We start from the raw sequence: 12007 nt of genomic DNA, 5'->3' as shown, positions 1-12007 counted from the left end.
TCATTAATTAAATTTATTTCTTTTTATAATTATTTTTAGTAGAAGATATATTTTTATTAATATCTGTCAAAAAAATCTTCAATTTTATTTATGATTTACTTTCGATGATATTTATCTATTCATCGTTATTTAAAAATGCGTGTGAAATAACATTAATCATATGATATATATATAGCATAATATCATATGATTAATTCTCACAATATGCGAGACATATGCTTCTTGTTAGTATACTATCATCGACGTGTTTCAAAACAACTATGAACTATAATAATTTAACAATGAAAATACCAAAATACCTCAATTTTGTAGTTAAATGTAAGAGTTCTTTTTTCATTAACTCGTGAAATATCGAAAATGCATATTTTTTTTGCTTCTGAAAATTAAATAGATATTTTAGACTTTAACATTTTACGAAAGTTGCACGAACACCTCATGCACTATCTGGAATCTAGCGAGTTGAAGTATTTTGATGGTATCTCAGAGTATAGTGATTAAAATGACCAGCGAACAATACTGTTAGAAAAAAAATGTAATTTTCCATCATTCACACTTCATACTGGCTAGAGTAGTTCGAATTTATCTATGCTAACCGGATATTGCAAGATCGAACTTGATGACACGGATGCAGCAACCGCCAACGTCCGATTAGCATATATAACATTTGAACTTGTCTAGCTGAAATATGTGAGGGCTCGTCCTTTTAATTAATATTTAATTACCAAACAACAAGGATGAACTAGTGTAAACAGCGAAAACGAATTTAAAATATTCATTTAGGTATGCAGAAATTTGACATGACCATCCCATAAATAGGACATCCCAAGAATTTTTGAAAACACAACAACAACAATAGACACTCGAAATAACATTAAGTTCACAATCAAAACGAAAGTGTTCTCACACATTGAGAATTTTGCTGTGTGTGTGTGATCACTGATCTTATGAATACAAAACGAAAGTATTCTCACACATTGAGAATTTTGCTTCTAGATTAAGCTGTTGGCATGCCCTATTTTTCTCTTCTTTTCTGATCTTCACAAACACACTTTTTGTTGATGGTCTTGATCTTTTATTTAATAGAGGCTTCATAACCGTACATCAAGACTCATCAAATATGTTCATTGTAGTTGAATATGTTTGTTACTTGTCCTGACAGTCATTCTAGAATGTCTTGACTTTAAGCACTGCTGCAATGTCCATTATTGTCCTTTGACTGGACAAGTGCTTTACTTAAATGCACTCAGCTGGATTCCACTTAAATAAACTTGTCGTGTTCTGCAAACGGGTCGGCTCCCAACTGATGTTCTGAACTAGTCAATTGAACAGGTCTTGAACTAATGTAGTGAAATCAGTTGGCACGTCAGCTAAACTCATTTCATTGATTCAGTTGAACTTGTCAACTAGGCTCTTCATCAGTTGATCTCTTCATCTGCTGGTCGGGCTTCCTGAAGGTCTTCTGTTGAACTACCTATCAACTGGACAATCAGTTGAACTGGTTCAGTTTGGGCAATCAGTTACCGCTTTCAGTTTGCGTCTCGATAGCTTCAGTTTAGGCTTAGTATCTTTCTGCGCACTTAGGTAAATTCATTAGAAACAAAATAACAAGTTTTGTTAACATCAAAAGCAAGATTGCCAACATGAAATATTCCAACAATTAGACACAACATATCACAAAACAATCCAAAACAACATAAAAATATCACAATACAGCTACATAAGGGCATCTCTCTGGCAAAAGTATCAAATTAGTATAATATATATAGATATATGGGGACTCTGACACAAACCGACTCAACTACTAGGTACCACTCGCTGATGCTCCACCAGACGCATCAAATCTCCTGGAATAACCTGTTATGGCATCAAAAACAACAACACAAGAAAAACAGGTGCCGATCCCCAGTACGGCAAACCAGTAAAATTATGACATAATAAATGACATGTAATAATACCAAGTAAAATGCAATATTATGCGATGAATTATGGTAACAATGAAATAACGGATACCAAACGGAGTCCAAACAAATAACATCAACAACAGTAACAGTAGCTACCCATGTCAAGAATGCAACATCAAACCATCGCTCGTCTATTCACATAGCATCGGGAATGCGATTAGCTAAGTCACTCGTCCCTAACTGTCATCCGGGAATGTGGCTAATCCTATCCGACTCGTCCTTCTAATGACTTAATATATCTCAATAGAATCAACATAAATCGTCGTCAACAGAGTCAATGCTCAATATGTTATGCCAAAATAATTAATGCATGAATGCATCAGATAAAATATTTAAGACACATAATAGTAAACAACCTCCACTGGATATTCTTATACGCCGATATATACGTCATAATAATATAGGTTTGAGCGTACCACAACTACAACTTACAATACCACAATAATTTCTTAAGGACTTTCTGATGATTTTAAATCTTAATCTCGTCCAACGATATAATCTACAATATAAAATTGTTATATACCCCAAGATAATGCATTTCCAATGACTAAACTAATTAAATCGAAGTTGTTAGAAATTGAACTCTCGACAGCCTATAAACCGATTTAAAATCTGGAATTTCAAGCTTAATACCTCAAGAATCAAAGCTTAAATGCACAATAGTAGTCTCGCGGAAATGGCTCACCAGAAAGTCGATGAAATCACTATTCAGAATGAGAAAACAAGCTGGACAACAGAGGAAACCTAAGGCTTCACTTATATAAACTAATCCACCAAGAATAACTAAGAATCGAAGCCAAAATCTTACCTAAAACTGGATTAGTGCGCACAAGAGATGAAAACAGGGCCGATCGAGCTCAAAATCTTCCGATTCATTGCAGGAACGAGACTCTAAGACTGTAGGAAGAAGGTTGTTGGCTGCGCTACTTTTTCGACTACTGAAGATGCTGCGTGAGGGCTGCAGAAACAGGAGGAAAGGTGACGGGTATGCAGGGGTGGATAAAAGTTTTTTTTCTTTGGCTACTGATACACACTTATATTAAATAGGTTAAAAATAAATTTAAATGGGTTGCGCTTAAATTGGGTATTGGGCTTTCACAAAATATGACTTGCACCCAAATGAGTTTTTTCTACTGTTTTGTGTGCTGGTCATTTTGATGACTAGTATGTGGATATTATCAAAATATTTCAGCTCGCCATATTTTCAGGTGGTACAAAAAACGTTCATGTAACTTTTAAAAAGTATTAATGTTTAAAATGTCTATTTAATTTGCACATGAACTAAATTTATAGAGTATGTCTCTTGTGAAACGGTCTCACGAATCTTTATCTGTGAGACGGGTCAACCTTATAGATATTCAAAATAAAAAGTAATACTCTTAGGTATCATTTGGTTCATGGTATGAGATATATAGTATGGAGATAAGTAATATTTTGTAATAATAAAATAAATAGAAAATGATAGTTAATATAGTGTTTGATTTAATTGATTTGATTGATTAAATTTGAGATAATATGATATTACCATTTTGTCATTGTTGAAAATATTAATAGAATATTAATAATATTATTTATTAAGGGTAATAGCGTAATTTTATATTATTGATTTGATTGATGTGAGATAAATTATTACGAATTTGATTTATGTGAAATAAATAATTAATAATTTGATTGATCGAGATAAATAATACCTGTACAAAACAAGTGATATGATAGGACTATTTATATTAGTACTTACAAGTATTTGAACCAAACAGTACCTTAGCATAAAAGTAATATTTTTTCATGGATGACCCAAATAAGAGATATGTCTTACAAAATACGATCTGTGAGACCGTCTCACACAAGTGTTTTTCAAATTTATATTTCTGATATTTGACAGAGTTGGTACAAGTAACTCTTAAATTTAATAAGAGAGATTTTCTTAAATAGACTTCACATAATTACTATAATCAATTTTAGTCTTCAGTTAAATTAATTTACCAAAATAGCCTTTTTATCATATCAAATTACATAGATATTCACTATCATTTAAACTATATCCACCATCAATTTCTTTATCTCAAATTCTTTATTTGATTTTCGCAATTTCTCGAATAATCTTATGAATTCCATGCATTTGGACATAGAGTTGTGATAATTTGAGATAATTCTTTTGTGAGTATCATTTTTATGCATTTTATTTTTTGAAGTTTATTGTATATACTCATAAACTGTTAGCGTGGAATAAAGTAGAGATTTAATTGAGACCATCGGATTTTTTGTTTATATTTGTATAAACTCATATTGATGTAATTATTACGTTTCATAACCATGGTGATCGGTGATTTTGTTTATATTATTTTAGATGAGCAACAATCGTAATTAAAATATTATAACCTTGGTGGTTTCGTATGCACTAATTCAAACTAACAATTCGTAATTTTATTAAAATATGTTTATTGATATAAGTAAGTAGTGTTAAAAAAATTAATATATTATAAATTAAATAAAACAGAATAAATGTTAAATCAACTCTAAAGAGAAATAATAGATAATTAAACAAATGAATCACGAAAATGGAACATGTGTGTTAATAGAAAAAATGTATTTTAGGATTTTTTAATTGAATAAGACATAATGTAAAATGTGTAATAAATAAGAACATTTTTGAAATTATGACTTTGAAATATACTAAAATAATCAATTTTTCATTTAAGAAACTATAATTATAAATATAAATCAAATAAATTTTTTTTTTGAATTATAAATCAAATAAGTTGTCCTTGACGTCATCAGTCTTCGCTACGGTCTACTCCCCTGAATTAATTCTCGAATCCAAGGATCTACGGCAACGGCAAGCACAACACACCAAGCAAATCCGATCGCGACACGTGTTCTTTAGACGACGTGTATTGCCACCATTCGTTGCAACGCTTACAAAAAAAACCCCGCTTCCAGAAACCCCCCCAATTCGTATTACAGCTCTCCGGTCTCTGCTCATGCCCTGCTGATATCATTGCATTCTTTCTCCGACAATGGAGATCGCGAGTTATTTTCGCGTGTTGCTCTTCGTATCGATCTTGTTATTGAATTCGATTCTATCTGAATCGGCGGTGGCGAGCATAGATCTCGGGTCGGAATCGCTGAAAGTTGCCGTCGTCAATCTCAAACCGGGCCAAGCTCCGATCTCTGTCGCTATTAATGAAATGTCGAAGCGAAAGACCCCAAATCTTATCTCTTTCCACGCAGGTTCGAGGTTAATCGGTGAGGAATCGCTTAACCTTCAAGCTCGTTACCCCAACAAAGTGTATTCTCATCTACCCTTACTACTCGCCAAACCGTACAATTTTACTCGAGATTTTCTTCGATCACTCTATCTGAGTTGCGAAATCAAGCCGGATGCAAATAGGGATGTGGCGGTTTTTCAGACAGATGGCGCTGGGGAGTTTGCAAATTTCACGGCGGAGGAGATGGTTGCGATGATTTTGAAGTATGCAGTGGGATTGGCGGAGACGCAAGCGAGGACGACCATCAAGGACGTGGTGATCACTGTGCCGCCATACATGGGGGTGGCGGAGAGAACGAGTTTAGTGACGGCGGCTGACTTGGCTGGGATAAATGTTCTAGCTTTAATGAACGAGTATTCTGGTGCTGCATTGCAATATGGGATTGATAAGGATTTTTCGAATGGGTCGAGGCAAGTGTTGTTTTATGACATGGGCGCCAGCAGTACTTATGCTGCGTTGGTGGAATTCTCCGCTTATAATGCTAAGGAATTCGGCAAGACTGTATCCATCAATCAATTTCAGGTGAATTTTTTGGTCCAGCGGAATTTGATTATTGCTATTTCTTGTTCCTGACAATTTGATACTGGTTGAGAGATGGCTATTTCGCCGTTTTAACTTCTTGCCATTGCCTTTGTGATAATAGCAAGCCATGTTTTTGAATAGATTATATGACATTGATCTTAAAAAATAATGCTAAACCCTTAGTACTCATACGCACCTTATGACCGTTCGTGTTAAGATAAACTGCTGTAGCCCTTAGATTTTTTTGCGTGTCTTGAAAATGTAAAGTTGTTAATGGGAAATATTACCACCCGGACTCCTTTTTTATTTATGAATATGGATATGTATGTGGTATGTCACAGAGCATCCTGGCATGTGTTTATACATATAGAAAGAACAGATTTTTCATGCATCAAGCTAATTTCAAGAACTTTGCGTATGCAAGTGCTACTTCGAATAGCATGACATTGTGGAAGTTGTTCCAGGTGAAGGATGTCAAATGGGACGAAAAACTTGGTGGTCAGCACATGGAACTGAGGTTGGTGGAGTATTTGGCTGATGAATTCAACAAACAGCTTGGAAATGGATTTGACGTTAGAAACTCTCCTAAGGCAATGGCCAAATTGAAGAAACAAGTTAAGCGGACAAAAGAAATTTTAAGTGCTAATCTGATGGCTCCAGTTTCTGTAGAATCCCTTTATGATGATCTGGACTTTAGGTCAGTCTCAAGCTTGCAAGATTTGTCTTTACTTCTACTTGTTTCTCTAGTTTAGGCAGTTTTTTTAATCAATTAATCTTACATTTTCAAAGTACTTCCATGAAAATCGACAGCAGGAGATACCAACTCTGAGCTGGTTTGAGTTAATGGATTAACATACTTGTGTGAGAACCTGAGTTGTGTGTTGTGAACAGGAATATCACACGCCTACAATTTTTTTAAACTATAGATCCCAGCTGACTGTTTTTCAATGAATGAACTCTTGCTTGTTAGCTTGACAATCCTCTCTGTAATGTATTTTTCCTCAGGAGCACAATAACCCGTGAGAAGTTTGAAGAGCTTTGTGAAGATATTTGGGAAAAAGCCCTTGTCCCTGTTAAAAAAGTTCTCAACTATTCAGGACTGAAGGTAGATGATCTTTATGCAGTGGAGTTGATTGGAGGTGCCACTCGAGTGCCAAAGTTGCAGGTCTTTCTCAGATCCAACTAATAGAGCAATGTTATTTAATGACAGAGCTTATGCAAATAGTTTTTTTTTTTGAAATACCAATGAAAAAGTTCTTCGTATCTAGAATTTGTTAGTTTTGCATTTAGATATCAGAAATTGGAATGATGCTTTGTCATTATACCCTTCAGGTTTAAAACGTAAGTCAAACAAATATTATCAATTCATGCTTTATCACTAATTGACTTGCATATCTGGCCATAGATGCTGTCATGCTCTTTATAGAAGTGTAAGGAAAATATGACCAGCCATTTACAGCATTTTTCATACCTGTTTGTACTTGATGATTTCGAACGAACCAAGCCAAACATTTTCCTCTGCAGGCCAAACTTCAGGAATTTCTTGGTAGGAAAGAGTTGAGCAAGCATCTTGATGCTGATGAAGCTATTGTTCTGGGTGCCTCATTGCATGCTGCAAATTTAAGTGATGGAATCAAGTTAAACCGCAAGCTAGGAATGATTGATGGTTCTATTTATGGATTTGTGCTTGAGTTGGATGGTGATGGTCTTTTGAAAGATGAAACCACCCGGCAGCTGATCGTACCAAGAATGAAGAAGTTACCTAGTAAAGTAAGATGTTTTTTGACAGCAAAGTGGTGTATTTGTTCATCCATGGTACTAAGTTGATGTCATCTACTTTTACCGCAGATGTTCAGGTCTGTTGTTCACAACAAAGATTTTGAAGTTTCACTTGCATATGAAAGTGAAGATATGATGCCACCTGGCACACCCTCTTTGACGTTTGCACAATATGATGTCCTAGGTCTCACAGATGCCAGTGAGAAGTAAGAATGTTGTTGCTTAGAAATTTGGTTTCTTCGGACTATGATTCTCGTTATGAATGAATAGTTTCTAATGCCTGCTTTGTCTCCAGGTATTCAACACGGAACCTTTCCTCCCCAATTAAAGCCAGTTTACACTTCTCTCTCAGTAGAAGTGGTATATTTACCTTGGATCGAGCAGATGCTGTAATTGAAATAACTGAATGGGTAGAAGTTCCACGCAAGAATCTCACATTGGACAACTCGACATCTGCTACTGTCAACATTACAGATGCTGGTTCTAAGAATGCTTCGGAGGATAGCAGTGATAAGTTGGAAATGAATAATGGTGTCAGTAACAATTCAGATTCGAGTGTTGACAATTCTAACACGTTGGATCTGGGCACTGAAAAGAAGCTGAAGAAGAGAACTTTTCGTGTTGCTCTTAAGGTATTATATATTTAAATTATACCCGTACAGTGGTTTTCTTATATAACCTTTTAAACTATTTTTATTTAATCTGCATTACAGTAATATTACATTTTAGAATTCTGCTTGTATCTTTCTTGTAGGTTATTGAGAAGACAAAAGGGGCTGGAATGCCTCTCTCAAAAGAATCTTTGGCTCTGGCTAAGCACAAGTTAGAAGCTTTGGACAAGAAGGATGCTGAAAGGAAAAGAACTGCTGAATTGAAAAACAACTTGGAAGGATACATTTATTCTACTAAAGATAAGGTGATAACTCTAATTTGTTGGATTGTTCATGCCAATCGATTTATCTTATTATTTCTAATATTTTTGCGTTTGATGGATGTTGTTCTAGGACAGCCCCATTGATTATCTAAACCTTTTTTTTTCGCTTTAATCTATCTATATGTGTAATTTGTGTGATTGATTCATGAGTTGACATATTAATGCTTATACTGGTTCTACCGTTCATTATTTAAGATGCTACTGAAAGTTTTTTTGCATGCACCTGTTCATTGACACCTTAGAGTGCTGAATAGATTTAGGTGGATTTCCCTGTATCACCGTCACGCTTAGCTACTTTTATTTTCATGATCTGCCATTCTTTAACTGTATAGGTTTTTTTCCCAGTTAAGGTGGGATATTATTATACTATACACTAGTTATGTTTGTAATTTGTTTTAAGCTTGCCCTTTATTTGTTATTTTAGCACCTGATAGACTTGTGTTCTTTCAATCATTGATATAGCTTGAATCTGAGGAGTTTGTGAAAATATCTTCAGATGAAGAGCGACAGTCCTTCTTGGAGAAACTAGCTGAGGTCTCTCTCTCTCTCTCTCTCTCTCTCTCTCTCTCCACAAATCTTGAGGCACGTATTTGAGTTAAGTACTGTTTCAGAATATTGGTTTCAATGGCCTATTTCCAGGTGGAAGATTGGTTGTATATGGATGGCGAAGATGCTTCTGCAAATGAATTTAAAGAACGCCTAGACATGTTGAAAGCTATTGGCGACCCCATATACTTTAGGTCTGCCCCTGTGGTTAGTTTAAACAGATTAGCAGAAAAAACTACCATGTTACTGTTATAGCTGTTACATTAGTCATGTGATGCAGGTATAATGAGATTACGGCACGACCTGCTGCCTCAGAACATGCACTGAAGTATCTTACTGAGCTGCAACAGGTGTAATACATTGGTTGATTTGATGTTTTCTCTAGTAAAATATCTCTTTCTAAGATAGCTGAACAGTGCTAATTGTGGCAAACGCATAAATATTTTTCCTATAAGTGATGGAAAATAATGAGGAAATGTTTTTAGTCTGGGTTTACTGATTCAGTGCAAATTGGAGAACTATTGAATGCAGTAAGTTTTTCATCGACTCAATTTCCATGTTAATACATAAAACTCGACAGAAACTGGGCTTGCATGAGGGTCAAAACTGAATTTCATTGCTTCCCAAATCTCAATGTTATTGATATTTTTGAATGATGAATTTCTAACAGATAGAACATGTTTTTTGAATTTTGGAAATATGCTCGGGCATACAGTACTGGGTGTCTGGGTCAGTGTCTTACCTTTTGTCTGTCAACACATATTTTAGGTCGTGCAGGGATGGGAAAAAAACAAATCCTGGCTACCAAGAGAGAGAATAGATGAGGTGATCATAACTTTATTTCAACAAACATTTATGCATATTGCAGAGGACTCTGACAAATGAATATGGCTATGAATTTTGTTAAATGCAAATAAGAAGTTTGTGTTAATTCTTGGTCTTTCAGGTTATACGAGAAGCTGAGAAGTTAAAGAATTGGTTAGATGACAAGGAGGCTGAACAGAGGAAGTTAGTCACCTTTTATTTATTACTTATTAGTTATTTTCTATGTTATGTTGGTTTCTCTGCCTTCCCTCAGGTTTTGAATGTTGCTGGTTTTCGATGTTTGTTTAACCTATTATTTTGTGTTTCTCATCACCTATTTGGCAATGTTTGGTTGTTCGTTAGCTTTTACATTCTTGGGCTAGTATGATTACTCTTTTTTGCTGAGTGTTTATAATTGAAGTAATTTTCTAAATCTTTTGGGCTGATTGGTCTTCATAAAATCCCTTTATTCTAAACTGACCTATATTGAAATCAGGCCCATAGGAAAAAGAAGGTAGAAATGTTCCAACTTACAGATGTAGTAACGAGAACTAATTGCGTTGCTTTAGGAGATTAAAGTTGGGAATCACAATTGTCATTCATTTGCAAGTAGTTGAATGGAGGGTGGTTCTGTGGTGTGATCCTAGATGCCTTCTCTTAACTGGTCAACCTAAGTCCCTATTAACATTGCCTCTTAATTAAGTCTATTTGTTATTTAAGTGAATTTTTTAAAAATTAAATGTTCAAAGTGAAAACGTAACTACCCTGTTATTTTATGCATCAAATTTGTCATTTATTTTTTATGTTTAAATTTTTTTACTGAAATAAATATCATGAAACCCATGGGCAGTTCTTATTTCACGTAATATGTGAAGTCATTTGATAAGAATATGCTGATGAACAAGTTGCACTTGACCTTACGAGTCTAGCGGCGGGGGTAGGTTGGTCCAGTAAAGTTATTGATTGAATAGTTGTCAAATTTGTGGGAATGGAATGCTTGATTCTCTTATTACTCTGGATCATGCTATTCGTTGAATCTTTTTCATGATCAAGCCCTCACCATCATCTTCAACAGGACTTCCGTATTTGGAACACCCGCTTTTACATCCGAAGAATTGTATTCAAAGGTTTTTGATCTACAGGACAAGGTATCTCTGTCTATTTGGGCCTTTTCTTTGCTTAAAGTCTGTAGCTCATCCATGTTTTTTATTAGTCCTCAGAACTTGGACATTTTTTCCTCGTTACAAATGGAAGTTTTTCGTCAAGTCCATGTTTTGTTAAATCATTAATTATGCACACCATATTTACTAGTTCATTTACTAATCCGTGCAAAAAAACCATCATCATAGTAAATTTCGGTCTCACGACTGGCAAAGTGATACTTTCATGTATAATGTTATGTAGTATAGTACTTGTGATCATGGCAGTTGAGTTCCTTGCTGATGTTTATTCTCTTTATGTTGATTTTTGTAGGTTGGAAGTGTCAACAGAATTCCCAAGCCAAAGCCAATTGAGAAACCTACGAAGATAGAAACCCCAAGTTCTACTGATAAAGCAAATGCCACAGACTCGGCATCTGAAGAGACAACCGCTTCAAATACCCAAGCAACAGGAGATTCAGACACTGGGGGTGATGACAAAGCAGAGTCTGAGCCCGCGGCACATGATGAGTTGTAACAACCATTTAGAGATGCAAAACATTGGAGCTTGTAATTCTGCAATGCAAGAACATATATAAACCGGCTCCAGATCAAATGGTACAAGAATTGTTTAGAAATCACAGAACTGAACCCAATTCTTGGTGACGGGCTCTTGCTTCTGATCCATCGGATTATTAGACACGTGACCCGGGGTTCAAACCCCCACCCTACTCTGTCAAGGCACCTTTTGCTTTTTTTATTTATGATCTTTATACTTGTAACATTAAGATGCTTTTAGGATCACGGCCAGGCAGATCATTTATGAGGGTTTGTTTGCCCATGGAAAGAATTTGTCTGACATTTGAGGAAAACAAGGTTGAATCCACAGTAGTAATATTGTGGGACTCTGTTATATCAGTCATGTGGAATCTTGTAAAAAAAGTCTATAACAAGAAATTCTTTTTTAACTTTGATGTCGTTTTATCCTCCACCGTGCTTTATGGAGATATTATTTCCTTACCAGCTGTTAGCAAGAATGACCGAAGCTAAGTT

At 35.2% G+C, this 12007-nt stretch overlaps 1 protein-coding gene across 1 annotated transcript; it reads left to right on the top strand.

Moving 5' to 3' along the window:
• The first annotated feature begins 4822 nt into the window (after nucleotides 1-4822).
• Nucleotides 4823-11945, top strand: LOC142536804 (heat shock 70 kDa protein 17-like). The gene is made up of 14 exons (XM_075642145.1): nucleotides 4823-5752; nucleotides 6217-6449; nucleotides 6758-6917; nucleotides 7277-7522; nucleotides 7601-7737; nucleotides 7827-8163; nucleotides 8286-8447; nucleotides 8928-8999; nucleotides 9105-9205; nucleotides 9292-9361; nucleotides 9780-9836; nucleotides 9958-10019; nucleotides 10891-10963; nucleotides 11289-11945. The coding sequence occupies exons 1-14, from the start codon at nucleotides 4979-4981 to the stop codon at nucleotides 11490-11492; spliced, it is 2688 nt and encodes an 895-aa protein (XP_075498260.1). The 5' UTR covers nucleotides 4823-4978; the 3' UTR covers nucleotides 11493-11945.
• Nucleotides 11946-12007: the final 62 nt, after the last annotated feature.

Source organism: Primulina tabacum, chromosome 2 (assembly GCF_025594145.1).
Source record: "Primulina tabacum isolate GXHZ01 chromosome 2, ASM2559414v2, whole genome shotgun sequence".
NCBI classification, from domain to species: domain Eukaryota; kingdom Viridiplantae; phylum Streptophyta; class Magnoliopsida; order Lamiales; family Gesneriaceae; genus Primulina; species Primulina tabacum.
This window is presented reverse-complemented; position numbering and strand designations above follow the sequence as displayed.